The sequence below is a fragment of the Aquarana catesbeiana genome, linkage group LG06 (genome assembly GCF_042186555.1).
Source record: "Aquarana catesbeiana isolate 2022-GZ linkage group LG06, ASM4218655v1, whole genome shotgun sequence".
In the NCBI taxonomy this organism is placed as follows: domain Eukaryota; kingdom Metazoa; phylum Chordata; class Amphibia; order Anura; family Ranidae; genus Aquarana; species Aquarana catesbeiana.
The window spans coordinates 398,865,266-398,888,973 of record NC_133329.1 but is presented as its reverse complement, the minus strand read 5'-3'; the positions used below and the strand labels follow the sequence as shown (position 1 = coordinate 398,888,973).

The 23,708-nt window shown below is 42.9% G+C and overlaps 1 protein-coding gene across 1 annotated transcript in view; it reads right to left on the bottom strand.

The window, feature by feature from the left end:
* Nucleotides 1-23,708, bottom strand: part of MARCHF4 (membrane associated ring-CH-type finger 4) — a 127,863-nt gene that overhangs the window by 44,117 nt on the left and 60,038 nt on the right. The window contains exon 2 of the mRNA XM_073634407.1: nt 301-462. Coding sequence (XP_073490508.1) covers nt 301-462 — 162 coding nt within the window. The remainder of the gene's footprint in view (nt 1-300; nt 463-23,708) is intronic.

The window sequence follows — 23,708 nt, the reverse complement described above, 5'->3', positions numbered from 1 at the left end:
GGGTGAATACATACGCACATGCCAATTATCAGTTTTTTATTTCTGAAAAATAGTTTTATGTATATATTTTTCTAATTTTACTTCACCAACTTAGACTATTGTGTTCTGATCCATCACATATAATTCAGATTATTATTATTATTGGCAAGTGGCTGGGGAAAGAGCGGTTTTCCTTATCTGATCCTCCGCTCCCGCAGGCTCCTTCGCCCTGCACAATCTCTTACCCCCATTGCCCAGAATATGCCGAATTTAAATTCAGAGTGCTGATCGATCACCCGGCACGGAGTTGCTCGGACTTACCTTTACCTGAAGAGGGTTTTTTGTGCTTATGGCAATAACGTGGTACTTGTAATAACACAGTTCACAGCTCCAGGATCCGCGCTCGCTGATCCACCTAATAAGACAGGGCTGGTGCGAACAACGTACAGATCCGTCACAGCGGCAAGGACTCAGCAGCTCCCCCTGCAGGATTCAGAACATACAACACAATTACACCAGGTCACGTGATCTCACTTATTAGATACAGAACAGTAATAAAACCTAAAGACTGATAAGACTTGTTACAATCTATAGAACAAGACTAAAGAATACACTTCAAGGCTGTACAGAGATAATACAAGCAGTCTGTAACATGTATGGCCAGCTCAGGCCGCCTTTTCTCTATCAGTATATATATATATATATATATATATATATATATATATCTTTAACTATATATGTATAGTTATCTAAGCTGCACATTACAATTTACATTTACATAGAATACAAGTTCTTTTTGCAACATTTTGAATACTTCAGAGGTTACAGATTCATGGGATGCACTTCGAAAGAAAACCATCAACACATTTTTGTCCTCACTGACCAGCAATATAGGGAGGACTATGTTACATACCTTCTGACCCCTGCACTCTGTAGGCTGTCCTATATAACACATAGTCCTGACCCCTGCACTCTGTAAGCTGTGCTGTATGTTACATACCCCTGCACTGTGTAGGCTGTGCTGTATATCACACATTCCTGACCCCTGCACTCTGTAGGTTGTGCTGTGTAACACATAGTCCTGACCCCTGCACTCTGTAGGATGTGCTGTATGTTACATACCCCTGCACTCTGTAGGCCGTGCAATATAACACATAGTCCTGACCCCTGCACTATGTAGGCTGTGCTGTATATCACACATTCCTGACCCCTGCACTCTGTAGGCTGTGCTGTATAACATATTTCCTTGACCCCTGCACTCTGTCGGATGTACTGTATGTCACATACCCCTGCACTCTGTCGGATGTACTGTATAACATATTTTCTGGACCCCTGTACTCTGTAGGATGTGCTGTATATTACTTTTTCCTGACCCCTGCACTCTGTAGGATGTGCCGTATAACACATATTCCTGACCCCTGCACTCTGCACCCCCCACCAGAAAAATACATTTGAGCCTGCCCCCACAATCAGACACATATGAACATGAACAAACCTGGCGGGATACCGACATACAAAAATGTTGCTTGCTCTACACGTGTGTTACATATCGCCACACATGACGGAATGACGTGAAAATCTTGTGTACAAAACCTTGTTGTTGTTTTACAGACATGTGCAATTAAGACCGGACCTTTTCTGGAACATTTTGCCTACAAGTTTATAATAGTATTTTTTGCTTGAAAATTACTTAGAACCCCCAGCATTTTATATATATACATATATATATATATATATATATATATATATATATATATATATATATATTTCTTATTTTTTTTTTAGCAGAGACTCTAGAGAAAAAAAAATGATGATCAATACAATATTTTATGTCACACTGGATTTGTGCAGCGGTATTACAAAGGCAATTTTTTTGGAAAAAATACACTTTTTTGAATGGAAAAAAAAAAGTTCACCCAATTCTTTTGTATATAGAGGAAGATGTTACACCGTGTAAATAGATACCTAATATGTCACACTTTAAAATTGCGCACACTCGTGGAATGGCGCCAAACTACAGTACTTAAAAATCTCCATGCTTTCAATTTTTTTTTACAGGTTACCAGTTTAGAGTTACAGAGAAGGGCTTGTGCTAGAATTATTGTAATATTATTTATCACACACATAGGTTGGACTTGATGGACTTGTGTCTTTTTTCAACCTCACCTACTATATAACTATATTGCTCTCGCTCTGACTATCGCGCTGATACCTCGCATGTGTTTCTGTACTAATATATATATATATATATATATATATATATATATATATATATATATATATATATATATATTCTCAACTAGAAGGCTTGTGCTCCAAGTGGACAGCATCCCCTGAGGAAGCCCAGACTGAGGGCGAAACATGTTGGGAACTCCAAATGTGCTGTATCTATAAGGATTGTACCCTATGTACTTGCTGTGGAATTTTTCTTTATCATTGTATAAATAAAGTGTATACTTTTTAATATACCTCCTTGGATCAATTTATGAGTATGTGCAGAAATCCAGGAAATGAACACAGGAGGGCTTCAGATGCCCACAGCTAAAATAGAACCTGCCCGCTTCCGAGATCTGGTAGTTACAAACTATTTTTAAAGATAGTAAAAGCGCTAAAAATAAGACGTTAGAAATATTCATGTTCAGGTTTGGACAATTACAGAGCAGTAAAAAAAAAAAAGTTTGGGGGACTGGAACTCCGTCCGCTTTAATATATTTTTTAAAAGGTGTATAAACTGTAATTTACTTTTTTGCTTTTAAAGGTAAATGAGAGATTTGGGGTCTTGTTGACTGCAGATCTCGCAATAAAGAGGACCTGTCATTCTTATTTATATTACAAGGGATGTTTACATTCCTTGTAATAGGAATAAAGATGATCACATTTTTTTTTTAAAGGACAGTGTAAAAATAAAAAATAAAAAGCAAAATAAATAAAAAAAAAAAATTGAAAGCGCCCCCATCCCTCCGTGTTTAGAAGCGAACGCATATATAAATTGCGCCTACATATGTAAACGGTGTTTGCACCACACATGTGACATTGGAATACATGCGACTTGACATGTCAAATTGCATGTCAAATCGCACCGGTGTGAACCAGGGCTTAAAGTGGTTAAAGTCTTGCCTTTTTTTGATTAAAAATAACAAACATGTTATACTTCCCTCCTCTGTTGCAGTTGGTTTTGCACAGAGCAGCCCCGATCCTCCTCTTCTCGGGTCCCTCGCCGCCTCTCCTGGCCCCTCCCTTCTGCCGAGAAGAGCAGTGGACGGTGTCAGTAGTTTTTATTTTTATTATTTTATTTTTAATAATTTTTTACAATTTTATCTATTTATTTATTTACTTTTGAATATTTTAGGAGCCCTGTTAGGGGGCTTTGGTGAAATATCAGGGGTTTAAAGTGATTAAAGGCCTTTTTTTTTTTTTTTTCTATTAAAAACAATAAACATGTTATACTTACCTGCTCTATGCAGCTGGTTTTGCACAGAGCAGCACCGATCCACCTCTTCTCGGGTCCCTCTTCAGTGTTCCTGGCCCCTCCCTCCTGCCGAGTGCCCCCCACATCAAGCAGCTTGTTATGGGGGGCACCCGAGCCGAGCCTGCAGCTCTGTGTGTCCATTCAGACACGGCGCCGCACCTCGGCCCCACCCCCTCTCTCTCTCTCTTCATTGGCTGACTGACTTTGATTGACAGCAGCAGGAGCCAATGACGCACCGCTGCTGTCTCACCTAATGAGGGGGGAGAGTCCCGGGCAGCCGAGTCTCTCGTGCAACATCGCTGGATCGAGAGAGGGCTCAGGTATGAATGCATTAAGATTAAAAAAACTTTCTGACGTTACAACCACTTTAAACTGGGAAAATCTGCGACACACGCGACACACACACAGCACACGCAACACACGCCTATGATAGATTTTCTTGCATATGATTATTTCTTATCCAACATGTTTCCTGGAAAAAAAATTCCCTTTTATCAAAAATACATATGCAACTCGAATGTAAAGATAATCTTTTGGTGGTGACATCCCATGGTAGATAGTGGTTGATACCAGGCAGGATGGTCCACAATAAGGAACAGTCCATTACCATCTCATAGTTACATGCCGTATATCATAGATTTTCATCCAATGTGTTTCTTGGAACAAAATCCACTTTTTCAAGGATACTTGTTATGCTGCTCAGGTGTAAAGATAACCTTGTGGTGGTGGGGGCCACCTTCTCATGACACCATCCAGGGGACACTTTTCTCTTCTTACAGGGACATTAACCACTTGCCTACTGGGAACTTTTACCCCCTTTCTGCCCAGGCCAATTTTCAGCTTTCAGCACTGTCACACTTTTGAATGACAATTGCACGGTCATACAACATTGTACCCAAACAAAATTTTTATCATTTTTTTCACACAAATGGAGCTTTATATAGTATAGTATATAATCATTTTTCTCCTTCACTGATGGGCACTGATAAGGCTGCACTGATGAGGCTGCATTGATGATCACTGATTGGCTGCACTGATGGGCACTGATGAGGCGGCACTAGTGGGCACTGATGAGGCTGCACTGATTGGCAGCATTGGTGGGCACTGTTGGGACTGTCCCATTACCACAAACCGGTTATTGGCTTTCATCTTTTCTGCATGAGGAGGAGAAAAAAGCCAATAATGGGCTTGTGTTGACATTGGTGATCAGCTGTCATTAGACACAGCTGATCACGTGGTAAAGGGCAGCTGTGATTGTCCCTTTTCCCCCAATTTGTGATGAGCTAAGTCCTGGTGGGCAGTCATGTTGGAACAGGAAGGGGCCATCCCCAAACTGTTCCCACAAAGTTGGAAGCATGAAATGGTACAAAATGTCTTGGTATGATGACGCCTTAAGAGTTCCCTTCACTGGAACTAAGGGGCCAAGCCCAACCCCTGATAAACACCCCCCCCCCCCACACCATAATCCCCCCTCCACCAAATGATTTGGACCAGTACACAAAGCAAGGTCCATAGAGACATGGATGAGCGAGTTTGGGGTGGAGGAACTTGACTGGCCTGCACAGAGTCCTGACCTCAGCCCGATAGAACACCTTTTGGGATGAATTAGAGCGGAGACTGCGAGCCAGGCCTTCTCATCCAACATCAGTGCCTGACCTCACAAATGCTCTTCTGGAAGAATGGTCAAACATTCCCATAGACACACTCCTAAATCTTGGGGACAGCCTTCCCAGAAGAGTTGAAGCTATTATAGCTGTAAAGGCAGGCGTCCCAATACTTTTGATAGTATAGTGTATACTGTATTTATTGGCGTATAACACTCACCTTTTCACCATGAAAATCGGGTGCAAATAGCGTGTGCGTGTTATACGCCAATACTTCAATTTTAGCTGCCTCAGAGGGGACAGGGAGGGGGGGGGGGGGCGGGACGAGCGCCGTCAGATTACATACAGTGAGAATCTCCTGTTTTACTTGGCGGCCTCTGTAATAGGAAGTCCCGTCTCCTGGGCCGCCATTGGACCACTGTTTTGTCTATCATAGGAGATTCTCACTGTATGTAATCTGTTCGTGCTCGTCCTGCCCCCCCCCCTTCCTGTCCACTGTAGGCTGCACATGGGCATCAATCGGGCTGCACTGATGGCAATGGTGAGGCTGCTGCATTGATGGCAATGGTGAGGCTGTATTGATGTGGACTGATGAGGCTACATTGATGTGGACTGATGAGGCTACATTGATGTGGACTGATGAGGCTGCATTGATGTGGACTGATGAGGCTGCATTGATGTGGACTGATGAGGCTGCATTGATGTGGACTGATGAGGCTGCATTGATGTGGACTGATGAGGCTGCATTGATGTGGACTGATGAGGCTGCATTGATGTGGACTGATGAGGCTGCATTGACGTGGACTGATGAGGCTGCATTGACGTGGACTGATGAGGCTGCATTGACGTGGACTGATGAGGCTGCATTGACGTGGACTGATGAGGCTGCATTGACGTGGACTGATGAGGCTGCATTGACGTGGACTGATGAGGCTGCATTGACGTGGACTGATGAGGCTGCATTGACGTGGACTGATGAGGCTGCATTGACGTGGACTGATGAGGCTGCATTGACGTGGACTGATGAGGCTGCATTGACGTGGACTGATGAGGCTGCATTGACGTGGACTGATGAGGCTGCATTGACGTGGACTGATGAGGCTACATTGATGTGGACTGATGAGGCTGCATTGATGACAATGGTGAGGCTGCTGTATTGATGGCAATGGTGAGGCTGCTGTATTGATGGCAATGGTGAGGCTGCATTGACGTGGACTGATGAGGCTGCATTGACGTGGACTGATGAGGCTGCATTGACGTGGACTGATGAGGCTGCATTGACGTGGACTGATGAGGCTGCATTGACGTGGACTGATGAGGCTGCATTGACGTGGACTGATGAGGCTGCATTGACGTGGACTGATGAGGCTACATTGATGTGGACTGATGAGGCTGCATTGATGACAATGGTGAGGCTGCTGTATTGATGGCAATGGTGAGGCTGCTGTATTGATGGCAATGGTGAGGCTGCATTGATGTGGACTGATGAGGCTGCAGATGGGCACTGACCCTTATTTTGCTTCAAAGTTCCTTAAATAAAAAGTTTTTTTCCTGAAACTTCCCTCTTAAAATGAATGTGCGTGTTATACACCGATAAATAAGGTAGTTTCCTTCTTATGGTTTTTTACTAAGATTTGTTAATATGAAAAATGATATTAAAAATAAAAGTGTTGTTTGATGTGTTGGTAATAGTTATGTAGACCATAAATACCGCTCCCCCCCCCCCCTGTTTTTTTGTTGGTTCTGTATAACCTGGAGGGGGGGGGGGTATACAGACATGCTGGGAGTAAATGATCCCCCCCCATGCCAGGTGGATTGCAAATATCTGGCCAGTGGATCGCATCGAGACCGGCTCATCGCTGTTGCAAAATGGCTAAATCGCCGCGCTGCATGACCGGCTGAACGCACATCCCACCGCGCAGAACTATTTACAGCACACGCTTTGCTTACACTGTAAATTCGTGTCTGTTACGTAACTGAATCCTGCCGCCGGACCCGGACAGCTACATCCAGGGTACCAGGAATAATGAGGATTTTACAGCGGCGGCACCTGCTGAACAGCGATCTATCTTCCCGCACACGCTGCAAAACAGGGAAAAAAAGAACATTGTAATCAGAAACGCTCAACTCGTCTGTCCACCGCTGCAAATATAAATTCAGAGCATCCGGTTTTTATAAAGCGGCCTGGAGGTGAGTCAAGACATTCCCCCCCGCTGTGCAGCTCCCATTCCTGATCTCTAAGCTGAACTCCGGGCAGATATACTGCACAATCACCGGACACTTTGTTAGGTATACCTTTGCCAGGTTGGACCCCTCTATCCCTGACCTGCCTGGTGTGTTCCTTGGCCTTCATGATGCTGTTTTGTTCACTAAGGTTCTCTAACAAACCTCTGGGGGCTTCACAGAATAGCTGTATTTATACTGAGATTAAATTAGCTCTCAGAGGGACATTGGTCCCGATCGAGGAGAGCTCCCGCCAGCAGATCTGTGCCCACCTATGCCATCTACCAGTGCACAACAGTGCCGCATACCAGTGCCCACCAGCGCCACCTACCAGTGCCGATCAGTGTCACCTATCAGTGCCTATCAGTGCCATCTATCAGTGGTACCTATCAGTAACTATCTGTGCCCACCAGTGTCGCCTCATCAGCGCATATCGATGAAGGAGAAAAATTACCTGTTTGCAAAATTTTATAACAAACTATGAAACATGTTTTTTTTTTTTTTTTTCAAAATTTTCCATTTTTTTTTTTTTTTTTTGTTTATCAAAAAAATAAAACCCCAGCTGTGATTAAATACCACCGAAAGAAAGCTCTATTTGTGGGGAAAAAAATGTTAAAAATTACATTTGGGTACAGTGTTGTATGACCGCGCAATTGTCATTCAAGGTGCGCTGAAAGCTGAAAATTGGTCTGGGCAGGTGGGGGGGGGTTTAACTGCCCGGTAAGCAAGTGGTTAATACCCCCTCCCCCCACCCCAAAAAAAAAAAAAATTTTGAGCCCCCCTACCTTTACATAGGAACGTAAACGCATGGGTCAGGGGTACCTACGCATGAAAACGTTGATCGTGACATACTTGTTACATAACACAGTCAACATGGTATTGAAATTTTGCTTTATATAAACCACAGTGCTAATATCATGTGACATAAGATATTGGAACTACCGCTATTTTATTCTCCATGGTCTCTGTTTTATAAGTTTTGTTTTGGGGGGGTTAACTAATCTTCAGACCTAAAATTACTTTTTTAGACAAGCGTGCAAAAAAAACGCAAACATGGTTCTGGCAGAGAAAGGGTCGGAATTCAATGCTTCTGCGACTGACTGCTGGGGGCCGGAGGGGAGGGGGCCGAGGGGCCGCACAACAAGTACCAAAGGGCCGCAGATTGGGAACTGGGGCTTTAAATGGAAGCCTGAACATGTCACAGGCCCCCTCTGAGCACTCCTGACACCGGCAGCTTTGCGGTGATTGTAAATGGCTTATACCGAGGGGATCGGCGCCTGAGGTTGCAGCACAATGACTGCCGCTCTGATTTGCTGAGATCTCCCCGGCAGACACGCCAGTGAACCAGAAGAGAGAAGAGCGCTCATCCTGACAGGCGGACCGCGGGCGCACTGACTATACTTAATTCCGGCGACTTACTCCAGGTGATTCTTGCTTATTTGCAGCCATTAAAAAAAAAATTGCCAGTCGTTTCAGTCCACGGGTAGGTGGCTCTGAGAGAAGTACTGTAGGTCAGACCATGAGGGATAGCAATGAGCGTGCGACCGCAGGAATGAAGTGTGACGGGATAACCTGGCAGGTTGAGGAAAGGCCGACCAAAGGAACTGAGCGGAGCCGCGATAGAATAACGAGAAGCACATGGAAAGAGACCGGCATTCGTTTTCATGTCTTATAGATATATATATATATATATATATATATATATATATATATATATATATATATTGTTAACCGCTTCAGCCCCGGAAGATTTTTACCCCCTTCCTGACCAGAGCACTTTTTTGCGATTCGGCACTGCGTCGCTTTAGCTGACAATTGCACGGTCGTGCGACGTTGCACCCAAACAAAATTGACGTCCTTTTTTCCCCCACAAATAGAGCTTTCTTTTGGTGGTATTTGATCGCCTCTGCGGTTTTTATTTTTTTTTGCGCTATAAACAAATAAAGAGAGACAATTTTGAAAAAAAAAAGCAATATTTTTTACTTTTTGCTATAATAAATATACACCAAAAATATTTTAAAAAAACATTTTTTTCCTCAGTTTAGGCCGATACGTATTCTTCTACATATTTTTGGTAAAAAAAAAAAAAAAATCGCAATAAGCGTATATTTATTGGTTTGCGCAAAAGTTATAGCGTCTACAAAATAGGGGATAGTTTTATGGCATTTTTATTATTAATTTTTTTTTTTTAATTAGTAATGGCGGCGATCTGCGATTTTTATCGTGACTGCGACATTATGGTGGACACATCGGACACTTTTGGCACTATTTTGGGACCATTGTCATTTATACAGTGATCAGTGCTATGAAAATGCATTGATTACTGTGTAAATGACACTGGCAGGGAAGGGGTCATTTACACAGGGGGGAGATCAAAGGGTTAAGTGTGTCCTAGGGAGTGATTCTAAATGTGGGGGGGATAGGCTACCACTGACATGACCGCGATCACTGCTCCTGATCACAGGGAGCAGTAGATCTGTCTTGTGACTAGGCAGAACGGGGAAGCGCCTTGTTTACATAGGCATCTCCCCGTTCTACCTCTCCACACCGCAATCACGGCCCGCCGGCGAACTTCGAGTTCCCAGGACCCGCGGGCACGCCGGTAGGCGGCAAATTTAAAGGGACGTACCTGTACACCCATTTGCCTGCCTGTGCCATTCTGCCAACGTATATCTGTGTGCGGTGGTCGTTAACAAAAAAAAAAAAAAGAACAGCATTGCTATGGGGTGTATTTTTTTTTTTTTTTAAATTACATAGATGCTCCCTCAAAAGTGCATGTAAATTCGTTCTGTGCGAATGGGGCAAAATCGAATGTTTCTGGCTATATTCTTTGCAGTTCAAACGTGTGAATGGGGTCAGATGTTCTTCATTTATAAGAATAGAGTAAATCAGGAAAAATACCACATTATGGTCACTAGATGGTGCTGGGTAATAAAAGAAATAAGCATGCTCCTCGATCCTATCTAGTTGGCATAACACATTATGACCACTAGATGGTGTTGAGTATCATAGGAAATAAGCGTCATTTATAAGAATAGAGTAAATCAGGAAAATACCACATTGTGGCCACTAGATGGTGCTGAGTATCATAAGAAACAACCCCATCTAGTGGCCTTTTCCTGATTTATTCTGTTCTTATAAATGGAGAACATCCGACTTGGAGAGAAAAATGCCTGAAAACAATTGATTTTGCCAGCATTTGCACAAAACAAAAATACACAAAGTTTCACAGAATTAAAAGCTCTGCTTTTTTTTTTTTTATGTATACACCTCCATAGTATTACTACCCCAGTATTAATGCCCAGCCCAGTCCCTATATTATGTTATCTTCAGGGAAATCAAAGAGAGCCCTGAGTGACGCCGACCCCAGTCAGTAAATTGTGTACAAAATGTGTGTGTCATAATATATACAAAATACAATATATGTATAGATACAGTATATACATTATATATTACAAGGTATCAAAAAGTATCAACATATGAAAAATGTCCCATAGATTATGAATAACAATGATGCAAAAATGTAGGAAAACCAAAAATAATAATAATATAATAATAATAATAATAAATAAATATATATATATATATTGTACTTTTTTGCTTAGGGTAGAAAGGATAGGTAGCAGAAGGGAAGAGAGAACATTCTAAGAATAGTTATGGTAGGGAAGGGATTTCACTTAAAAAAATAAAATTTGCACTACAAAAGAGAGCTAAATATGCATTATCACTTCAATTTAAAAGCCTTTTAAAACTCAAAAACTCTTTTGCTGCCAGAGTTATTTTTGCCTTTTTTTTTTTTTTTGCACACGTGTAAAAAAAAATTACTTTAGGCCTGGAGATAAAAAAAAAAAAACCCCAAGCATTATATATTTTGCTAAAGGCAGAGAATTAAATTGTATTAGTTCCAATTTTTTTTACATCACACGATATTAGCTCAAAGGTTTATCAAGCGCAAATTTACAGCAAAATACACTGCAGTTGATTTTACGACACACAGGCACAATATATTACCCAATTTCTTTGGTAAAACATAAATGATGAGATTGTGCCGAGTAAATAGATACCCAACATGTCAAACCTTAAAGGGATTGTAAAGACTCGTGTTTTTTCACCTTAATGCATCCTATGCATTAAGGTGAAAAAACACCTTGCAGTCATCGCCCCCCCCCGTTTTACTTTCTATCGGCACGTCCCCGCCATCCCTCTCTCCACGGGCTCCCAGCTCTTGATGGGATAGATTGATAGCAGCGCAGCCATTGGCTCCCGCTGCTGTCAATCAAATCCAATGACGCGGGCGATGGGGGGGGCGGGGCCGAGTCATACGTTCGGCCTCTATGGACGCCAAATGCTTGTCTCAGGAGCACGCCCGCAAGGAACCCCCCCCCCCGGGCGAGCACTTCTCCAAGGGGGTTATCTAATGTGGGGAGGCGCAAGAGCCGCCGAGGGACCCCAGAAATGGATGTTTGGGGCCACTCTGTGCAAAACGAGCTGCACAGTGGCATACCTACCAAACATTTTGAGATGGGAATGAGGGACACCTACTAGCAAATGTATGTAGGCATAGGACACGTCCACTGTCACACCCTTAAAGGAGAATCAACCAAAAAAAAAAGGCTAATTAAATCCACAAGGACTTTTTTTACCACTACTATTCCTTTATATTGGCTTTTAAAATTTACAAATGCAGCAATTTAGAAATTAGATGAAAGGTTTAGCACTGGGAAACACTTTTTGAAAGATAAAAAGTGCATTTTATATACAACTATACAGATCAGACCAAAATGAGGGACAAATGAGGAGGAAAGAGGGACAGAGGGACATTGCTCCAAATCAGGGACAGTTCCTCCAAATCAGGGACAGTTGGGAGCTATGCAGTGGTGGTAAGTTTGACATGTTTGTTATTTAAAAAAAATAAAAAACTATCCTTTAGTATCACTTTGATATTGTATACATCCAATAAATGGCAACATAATTGGGTACCTTAAAGCCAAGTTCCACCCATTTAAAAGTCAGCAGCTACAAAAAGTGTAGCTGCTGATTTTTAATAATCGGACACTCACCTGTCTCACGGCCCAGCGATGCGGGCGTACGGACCCCCCCCTCCTCTCTGCGTCGCCGGAATTGTAACTGTGGGCGCCCGGCTGTGGGTTCACAGCCGGGCACGCACTGCGCATGCGCGAGCCATGCTGCGTGCCATGAATGGCCGGGCAATCTTCTGGGACCTGTGACGTCCCAGAAGATTGCAGGGAGGGAGGGGGCAGGGGTGAACTGCCTTACAGCGCTGCGGAGCCGCGGGAGGAAGTGGGAGCTGGATGTCTCTAAAAAGAGAGTATCCACCCCCGCCCCCGCCCCCATCCCCGCCAAAAAAAAATTACATGTCAAATGTGGCATGTCAGGGGGTCACCATCACTTAAAGCGGAAGTTCCTTTTTTGGGTTAAATTTTTAATTTACTGATGCTTTCAAAGTCCCTACAGATCATCAGTTTAACGTTAAACGTGAAAAACTTTATTTATATCACATGGAAGACCAAAAGTCCCTATGTGATACAATGTTGCGATGGATTTTCTCTATTGAGACATCAGGTGTCTATTAGATCCCTTATGTTTCTTCTTCCCTCCAAGAGAACCTGCAGTCTGCTCACATTTTTTGTAATAAAAACATCTTTGCCATTCTGAAGCTTCTCTCCAAACCACTTTGCATATTATTTTACATATACTGCGATTCTGCACTTGCCAAATATGCTGCAGAAATCTCCCTCCACTGAGTCTGGCTGCAGCCATTTTAACTATGGGCAGCTGAAGCCTGTTCACTTCCTGGATTTACACAGATGCACAGATGCACACCTCCAGTCCTGCGGCTCTGATTGGCCCTCTTATGACTCATCCCCCCTCACTTTCTGGCAAACTCTCAGGAGAGTGAGAGAGAGAGCTGTGCATGATGTCATAAGCCTAGGCTAATGACCAGACAAGAAACAGGAAGTGGGCTGTATAAGGGATTTACTGGGAGAAAAAAAATGATTTACTATCCAAAGTTAAAACAACAAGAAGAACAGAAGATTTAATAGATGGAAAGATGAAAAAATGACTGAAGGTTCCGCTTTAACACTAATGGAGGGAATGTGATAGCTGAATCCATAGATGTGCATTCTGTTAGCCATGTGTTCCTTAAATGCAATCCTGACTAATTAATTGGCAATACCCCCCCCAAACTCAGTATAAATTTAGGCCTTACCTGGGGGATGCACAGGCTGGGATTGCATTGGCAACTATCATGTTGGATAAAGTATTCATATTGGATTGAGTATTACACTTTCACTCAGCACTTCAGCGAATGCACAAAGCGAAAATATACAACAGACTTCTGCAGAACACTAAACAGACTACAGGTGACCTGATTCTCCATCAAACTTTTTCATCTCTCATTCAGGCTTCCTCTCAATCTCACCACTCTGTATCTGTATCATGCACTCCCTACTTTTCCTTCTCACAGTTGCATCCTCTCTCCTTAAATTCTCTCTCCTTCACCCATCTTCTCCACCCCACAGCTTATATATATATCACCCTCACTCCTGTCTTCATGTTATTACTGCACGTATCAGCTCCTGCTAATTCTGAACCCATATACCAATAAAACCTGCAGGCCACTGGAACGTGTCCCCCCACATAGGTCACACTCCCATATCACCTCTCTCTCCCTTCTGCTTCTCCTAACTTCTGGAGATATTTCTCCAAATCCTGGATCGCAATCATTTACCTTCGGCCAACATACCCAGCACCCCCATCCTCTGATAGCAGCCGCAATCCACACAATCTCATTTCTATTCCTCTTCAGCCTTAGAACCAGCCTCCCCTTCTCCTGTGCCCTTTGGAATGCCCGCTCTGTTTGTAACAAACTCACCACCGTCCATGACCTATTTATCACAAACTCCTTGAACCTACTTGCAATTACTGAGACCTGGATTCAAGAATCTGACCTTCCTTCTCCTGCTTCTCTCTCCTATGGTGGCCTCTTGTGGACTCTCCCAGGCCTAGAGGACGGAAAGGGGGTTGGTGTTGGAATCCTCCTATCCCCTCAAAGCACTTTTCAGGTTCTTCATCCACCTCCCTCTCTGTCACTCTCCTCATTTGAAGCTCACTGTATTCGTCTATTTTCTCCAGTTTCATTGAGAATTGCTGTGATCTATCGGCCCCCTGGACCGGTATCAAACTTACTTGAGGACCTCTCTGCATGGCTACCCTACTTTCTCTCTTCTGAAATCCCAACAATCATTCTTGGTGACTTCAACATCCCTGTTAATCTTAACACTCCCGCTACTTCTAAGCTGCTGAGCCTAACCTCCTCTTTTGACCTAAAACAATGGACAAGCGCTTCTACTCACTCTGTTGGCAACTGCCTTGACCTCATATTCTCCTACCTATGCACTCCGCACAACCTCTCCAATATTCCTTTTCCTCTCTCTGATCACCACCTTATTAGTTTCTCTCTCTCCTTGTCTGCCTCCTCCTTGCCTTCCAAATACCAAACTATTACCCGTAGAAACCTTCGCCATCTTAACCCTTCTCTTCTTTTTTCTGCTACAGATTGTCTCTATGACAAAATCTCATCCTTGTCCTGCCCCAACTTGGCCACTTCTGTCTACAATAGTTCACTGTCATCCACCCTGGATACCTTTGCCCCCCTCACTACGCACAGAATCAGACCCTGACCGCTACAACCCTGGCAGACAGACAATACCGGAAGCCTCAAAAAACGTAGCCGCGCTCTTGAGTGTCTGTGGCGTAAAACTAAGTCACAGCAAGATTTCAGCCAATATAAATCTGCCCTCCAAAAATACCATTCCTGCCTGCACACTGCCAAACAGGCCTACTTTATCACTCTCATTAACACCCTCTCACGCAATCCCCGTCAACACTTTTCTACCTTTACCACTCTACTTCATCCTCCATTACCCCCACCCACTAGCGTACTCACTAGCCAGGAGATTGCTAATCACTTCAAAAATAAGATTGAGACAATTCGTCTCGAGATCTCCGCTCTACAGATATCTCCCTCACTTTACACTCCTTGTCCACCTGCACAATCAATACTTCCCTCTTTTAACCCAGCTACTATAGAGGAAGTCACTAAACTTTTTTTCTAATGCCCATCTAACCTCCTGCCACCCTGTTCCTTCTCAAATACTACGGTCACCCTCTGACTCTATCCTACACTCCTTAACTCATATCTTCAACCTCTCACTCACTACTGGCATCTTCCCCAACCCTCTGAAACATGCACTAGTCACTCCCATACCAAAAAAGGCCTCAGACCCCACCAATCTTAACAACCTAAGACCCATCTCCTTACTCCCTTTTGCCTCCATTTTGCCTCTCCAACCGACTGAGCGACCACCTCATTGTGAATAACCTTCTTGATCCCCTTCAGTCTGGATTTCGCCCACAGCACTCCACAGGAACTGCCCTCCTAAAACTCACAAACTACTTACTAACAGCCAAAACCAACGGTCATTATTCAATACTCTTACTCCTGGACCTTTCTGCTGCCTTTGATACAGTTGAACACCCCCTCCTCCTCAAAAAACTCAATTTGCTTGGTCTCCGTGGCTGCACTCTCCGTTGGTTCGAATCTTACCTATCTCATCGCACCTTCAAGTGTCACTTACAACTCCACTTCCTCTTCTCCAACTCCTCTTACCGTTGGGGTCCCCCCCAAGGTTCTGTCCTTGGACCTCTACTATTCGCGATTTACACGTCCCCCCTGGGTCAACTGATAGCCTCCCATGGCTTTCACTACCATTTATATGCTGATGATACCCAAATCTATCTCTCTGCCCCTCAGCTCACCCCATCAATCTCCTCACGCATCACTGATCTACTAACAGACATATCTATCTAAAACCGAGCTCATAATATTTCCTCCCCCACGTGTCCCTTCCCCAGACTCCTCTGTCAAGATCAATGGCACAACTATCAGTCTGCACATGCCAGGGTGCTCGGGGTAACCCTAGACTCTGAGCTGTCCTTTCAGGCCCACATCCAATTCCTGTCCAAATCATGCCGCCTTAGTATCCGCAACATCTCTAGAATACGCCCCTCTTTAACCAATGACACCACCAAGCTTCTAATTCACTCCCTGGTCATCTCTCACCTCGACTACTGCAACTCCCTCCTCATTGGATTAACTTTACATAGACTATCCCCCCTTCAGTCCATAATGAATGCCGCTGCAAGACTCATCCACCTTACCAACCGTTCAGTGTCCTCCACCCCTCTCTGCCAATCCCTCCACTGGCTTCCACTCACCCAACGATTAAAATTCAAAATACTAACAATAATTTACAAAGCTGTCCACAACTCTGCCCCCAGCTACATCACTAACCTAGTCCCAAAATACCAACCAAGCCGCTCTCTTCGGTCCTCCCAAGACCTCCTACTCTCTAGCTCCCTTGTCACCTCCTCCCATGCTCGCCTCCAGGATTTCTCCAGAGCTTCTCCCATCCTTTGGAACTCCCTACCCCAATCTGTCCGACTGGCCCCTAATCTATCCCTGAAAACCCTTCTCTTCAAAGAAGCCTATCCTGTTTCTTGTGAAAAAAAAAAAAAAAGAAGCCTATCCTGCTTCTAACTAACACTGTTTTACTTCCTCCATCAGCCCATCCCCCCACAGCTATTACCTTTTGTATCAATTGACCCTTCCTTTTTAGATTGTAAGCTCTAACGAGCAGGGCCCTCTGATTCCTCTTGTATCAAATTGTAATGTAACTGCAATGTCTGCCCTCATGTTGTAAAGCGCTGCGCAAACTGGGGGCGCTATATAAAACCAGTATAATAATAATAATAATGTGCGCAGCCTACTGCATTAGGGTGTGCACCCCAAAGCTCAAACACACACGACTTTCTGGACAGTGAGTACATGAGAAGTGCTCTGTGCTGAGCGGCTTCCTGTTCATTCAGAAACTGAATTCAGCCAAGGAAACACAGTTTATTGATTAATTGTAGATATGTGCACTGCCAAAAAATGTTTTTTTTTTTTTTCGTTTGTCGGATCATTCGTTATGATCGGCATTCGTAATTTCAATAATTCGTAACTTCAGATGCATTCAAATTAGTTACGTTCCATTCGCATAGATGCGATATTTGTTATTTCGATAATTCATAACTTCAGATGCGTTCGTATTCGTTGCGTTCCATTTGTTTAGATACGGCATTAGTTAATTCGGATAATTTTGAACTTCAGATAAATTCGTATTCGTTCCGTTCAATAACAGTTAGCCAAATTTGAAAGGAAATTCAAATTCCTATAATTTAATTGTTTATAACTATTATTATAGTTCTTATTATTATTGTTATTTATTATTAAAAAAAAAAAAATAATAATAATAATAATTTTAAAAAACTATAAAAATGGTTAATAAATAATTATAATAAAATACGGAAAATACGGAAAACAAAATTATCCAAATGTTTTTCGTTCTTTCGGATTTTCAGATTTTTGTTCTTAGTTTCAGATTTTCGTTCTTTCTGATCTTCTGATTTTCAAATTTTCGGATTTTCGTTCTTTTAGAAAATTTGTTTTCGAAAAATTCGTCAAATAGTCTTTCGTTCAATTCGGATGCTTCCGAATGAATGAATATGCCGAAATTTGGCGAAAAACGAATTTGGAAACTAAATGAATTGCCCATGTCTAATTGATTGAGTGTGTTCACTGTGTTCATTTAGAAAAAGAAGGTATATAGTTATACTGACCGTGGGAGGTATAAGAGAGTTCGATATATCCAGTTTGGAAGGAATATATATCTGTCCATAATAATTATCTGGATACTTACGGTGTATCTCCTTCCTCCCCCGGTAAACCATATGAGTTTATATTCATATCTATATATCTTTACGCCATCAGCCCTATACACGGTCGCTGGTATTAGTAAGAAACTGCCTCCTGCTTTACACAGTGATTCCTGGGTGATCATCTGGGAGCTCTCCATGTGGAGATATTTCTATGCTGACAAGTGAAGACCTGTTCCTTCCAGCTACCCCCAAGTGTGTCCTGACGAAGCAAAACAGCGAAACACGTTGACGCACAGGGGCTCACTGCCGTTTATTTGGTGTCAACTCTCTGGTTTACACTAGATACTCATTACTATCATATGCCCATCGTATGTTTTTTATTCTTTTTTACTTGACCTGTTTGATATGACTTATTGTTAATAAAATATATTTTTTGTACTATATCATTGTCCATCTTGCCTGTAAAGTCCAAATTAGGGCCCTGTGGCCCTTTACCCTTTCTCGCCTCAGTAGTACTCTTACCTGTTTCTTTTTTGTATATTTATTTTTTTAAATATCTTCTCTTAGACATGTGCAGAACAAAAAAAAAAATCTGTTTAGTTTCGGATCGATTAGTTAAGTTACGAATTCAGTTTGCATTTCCTAACGAGATTCGTTTAGTTTATTGGTTTTTGACTGGATTCAAATTTTTTCCAATGGATTTGAAGTATTTATATCAAATTCAAATCGAAAATATCAAATCAATCTGAATTCATTGTGAAAAATAGCTGGTTCTATTCTATTTCTAATTTTAAATTCTAATTTTGAAAGATGGCTATATTCTTTCTATTTTATTCTATTCGAAGAAGACGCCTGTATTCTTTCTATTTTATTCTATTCGAAATTTGAATTTCGGAAGACGGTTGTATTCTTTCTATTCTTGTCTATTCTATTCTTTCATTTTATTCTTTTATTTTCTATTCTATTCCTTTATTTTCTATTCTTTTATTATATACTCTATTCTGTTTTATTCTATTCGAATTTTGGAAGACAGCTGTATTCTTTCTATTTTATTCTATTCGAAAGTTGAATTTTGGAAGATGGCTGTATTCTTTCTATTCTCTTCTATTCTGTTTTTTTTTATTCTATTCTATTCTATTCTATTCTTTTCTATTCTATTCCTTTATTTTCTATTCTATTCTTTTCTTATCTATTCTTTTCTATTCCTTTCTTTTATTTTCTATTCTATTCTTTTATTCTATTCAAAATCGAACTTTGGAAGATGGCTGTATTCTTTCTATTCTCTTCTATTTTTTTTAATCTATTCCTTTTTTTTCTATTCTATTCTTTTATTTTCTAATCTATTCTTTTTTATTATATTCCTTTATTTTCTATTTGTTTATTTTCTATTCTATTCTGTTTTATTCTATTCAAATTTGTATTCTTTCTATTTTATTCTATTTAAAATTAGACTTTTGAAAGCCAGCTGTATTCTTTATATTCTCTTCTATTCTATTTTTTTTATTCTATCATTTTCTTTTTGATTTTATTCCGTCATTTTCTATTCTGTTCTTTTATTTTCTATTCTGTTTTATTCTATTCTATTCTTTTGAAATATGAATTTCACAAGATGGCTATATTCTAATACACACAGTCTTTGAAGGAAATCAGCAATACTCATCAAAATATTTACATTTCAAATTTGTTTTTCAAATTAGTTTTGAATTCGATTCGAATTAGGATAATTCGTTATTTCAGACGAAATGATATCTAATGTTTTGACAAAATGTAACATAGGAAAATATGTCACATAAGTAGATACCTAAAATGTCAAGCTTTAAATTTCCACGCCTGTGAAAAACGACGGTACCCAAAAATATCCACAGGTGACACATTAAAAGCATTTACAGGTCAACAGTTTGGAGGTAACTGTGAATTATGGCCCTAGAATTAATGTTGTGATGTTCGCAGGACGGGGATGGGGTTGCTTTTACATTTATCTTTTTTATTATAATATTATTTACAATATATTAAATAAAAAAATATGATAAAATATAATACAATAAATAGAAATATAAAATAATACATTTTTATAATATATTTAAATAAATAATCATTTATTTTTTTTTAACACGTCTTCGTTTTTTTTTCTTATGAAAACGTAGCTTGGTAGACAAGGTGAAAAAAAATCCTGGAAGAGAGCTTTAATGTTAAATGTGAAAGGGCTTGTTCACATTAACGATTGAGAGGCAGTAAAACCAAGCGTGGAGCCCCGGTTTAGCTGCCCTCACTGCTCCCCCTTTAGCTGGGGGGGGGTGCATATACAGCAGCTGAGATTCTTTGGTTTGTGGCGGGAATTATACCCCCTGACGCTTTTTGCGACCCATTCAAGTGAATGGGGCTGCTCTGCAAACGCAATGCGCACAGTTGTGGGGAACAAGAGATTAAAGCAGGCGGTGAGAAGGCGACACAACCCCCCCCCCCCCCCTTGTCAGGACCGTTTTTAAGGCAGGGCAAAAGGGGAAGCTGCCCTGGGCCCCATCATTGTTGTGGGGCCCAAAGCAGCTGCCTCATACTTGCCAACTATCCTAGTTTAAGTTTCCTTGAAAGTCCTGCCTACAACTATATTCATAAGACCCCTTTCACATTGGAGGCGTTTTTCAGGCACTACAGCGCTAAAAATAGCGCCTGCATAGCGCCGGAAAAAAGCCTCAGCTGCTGAAGGTCCCCCTTACATTGGTGGTCAGTGTAAATCCTTCTTTACATTGGTGGTTACTGTGACTGCTCCTATTACATTAGTGGTCAGTGTAAACCCCCATTACATTGGTGGCCAGTGTAGAAACTCCTCTTTATATTGGTGATCGTTAAAAAAATCCAAACTTGCATTTGTGGTCAGTTTCGAATCCTACCTTACATTGGTGGTCCCTGTAGAAGCACCCTTTAAATTGGTGGTGAGTGTAAATCCCCCTTACATTGGTGGCCTGTGTAGAAATCCCCCTTTATTGGCTGTTGATGTAAAATCCCCCATTACATTGGTTGTCAGTGTAAATTCTTCATAACATTGGTGATCAGTGTACATTTCCCATTACATTGGTGGGAAGTGCAGACTTGATTTTACACTGATGGTCAGTGTAAATCCCCCCTAACATTGGCGGTCGGTGTAGAAGTGTCACCTTATATTGGTGGTCAGTACAAATCTCCTTGACAATGGTTGTCAGTGTAAATTCCCCCTTACATGGAGGTCATTGTATATTCCTCCTTACACTGGTGGTTGGTGTAAATGTCAGTGTAGAAATCCCTCTTTTCTATTGGTGGGTGGTATGAAATCCCCTGTTACATGGTGGTCAGTGCAAATTCCCCCTCACATTGATGGTCAGTGTAAATCCTCCCTTACATTGGTTGTTATTGTAAATTCCCCATTACGTTGGTAGAATCCCCCACTATATACTTGCCAAAGATTTCCAGCTTTGCTCTACATGATTCAGAATTTGCCACAGTGTACTGCCTCCTAACTAATCCTATCCCCCACCACTGTTACTGATCCCCATCAACCCCCCAGCATTGTCACTGATCACATCCCCCTCCCCCAGCATTGCCACGGATCCCAGGAGTCCTAGGATCCCCAAGAGTTTTCTATTGATGGATCCCCTCACCTCCCCAGTCCATGGTGTGCAGGCAGTGAGGAGATGATGTGCTGTAACCTTTAGCAATCAATCAGTGAGCAATAATGCTGTGCACTAACCTCTTGCAACCAATCATTGAGTGGTAAGGATATGCAGTAACCTCTAGGAACCAATCAGTGAGCAGTAATAATGTGCAGTAACCTCTAGCAACCAATTAGTGAGTGGCATAGATCTCCAGTAACCTCTAGCAATCAATCAGTGAGCAGTATTGATGTAGAGTAATCTCTAGCAACCAATCAACAAGCAGAAGTCTTGTGCTGTAACCTCTAGAAAATAAACATTGAGCCATAAAGTGCACTGTAACCAGCCAGTCAGTGAGCGGTAATTAAGTAACTGTAACCTCTGGCAACCAATCGCAATCGCTGCCTGATCTGATTCAGTAAACTGATTTTGAGTCTAGCTGCTATTTATTGTATGTCTCAAAGCATGTGGAGAGTGAAATTGCACGGAAGAGGGGGCCCAAAAAAATGTTTGTCCAGGGTCCAGTCAATAATAAAGACGGCCCTGCCCCTCGTCTTGGTAGTCTGCACCAGAGAGGAAGACAGAATTCTGCTCAATTCTGTGCAGCAATGGTACCCCCTTCTCTCCACTTCCCCTGGTCCCAGCATTTAGCAGACTGCAGACCATCTCAGGTCCTCCACCATACCCTGTACTTTCTGCTTCCCAGCTTCTTCCCATCAGCAGCACGTGGAAAGGTGAGGGGGTGCACTGTGGTGTAAGGGAAGGTGTGGAATTCCTGACTTCTGATGGGGGGGGCTCTTGACATCTGATCAGTGGCAGCTGGTGTTTTTTTTTGGGGTGGGGCGGCAAACAACCACCCCCTCCCCCTCGCTGTCTGCCGGTCGGTCCAGCACTTACCCCATCTAGGTGGAGGACTGTGGGCAGCGGCTCTGGTGTCCTCTTCTCCAGCACGTTGGATCCCATCTAGGTGGCAGACAGCGGCTCCGGTGTCCTCTCCTCCAGCATGGTGGACCTCATCTAGGTGGCGGACAGCGGCTCCGGAGTCCTCTCCTCCAGCATGGTGGACCCCATCTAGGTGGCAGATGGCGGACAGTGGCTCCGGTGTCCTCTCTTCCAGCACGGTGGATCCCAACTAGGTGGCGGATGGCAGGTGGCGGACAGCCGCTTCGGTGTCCTCTCCTGCAGCACGGTGGATCCCAGTTAGGTGGCGGGCAGAAGCTCCGGTTGTCCTCTCCTCCAGCACGGTGGACCCCATCTAGGTGGCGGACAGCGGCTCCGGTGTCCTCTCCTCCAGTACGGCGGACCCCATCTAGTCGGCGGGTGGTGGGCCAGCACAGCGCCTTCCTCCTCTCTCCTCCTCCTAGGCGCTAGGCGTCAAATAGGATCGCCTGACATTTTGGCCAATTGGGAAACGGGACTCAGGACCTGCTTCCTGATTGGCGGGGAGGAGATTTAGTGTGAAATTAGCGAACATTCATTCGCTATCATCACACAACTGGGTGGGCTCGGAGCGCAGTGCTCTGCATCCCGAGCGTACCCTTTTTTGAAGCCTATAAGGCCCCTTTCACACTGGCGCAGGAGGTGTGTCGGCGGTAAAGCGCCGCTATTATTAGCGGCGCTTTACCCTCATTTTAGCGGTGATATTCGGCCGCTAGGGGGCGGTTTTACCCCCTGCTAGCGGCCGAGAAAGGGTTAAAAACCACTGCAAAGCGCCTCTGCAGAGGCGCATTGCCGGCGGTATAGCCGCACTGCCACATTGATTTCAGTGGGCAGGAGCGGTGAAGGAGCGGTGTATACACTCCGCTCCTTCACTGCTCCGAAGATGCTGCTAGCATGACTTTTTTTCCCATCCTGCTAGCGCACTGCTCCAGTGTGAAAGCCCTCTGGTTTTCCCACTGGAGACACAGCAGCGGCTGTTTCGGGTTGGTTTGCAGGCGCTATTTTTAGTGCAATAGCGCCTGCAAACCACCCCAGTGTGAAAGGGGTCTTACAGCCTCTGGCTCTAATCACGTGCTTTAACCCCCC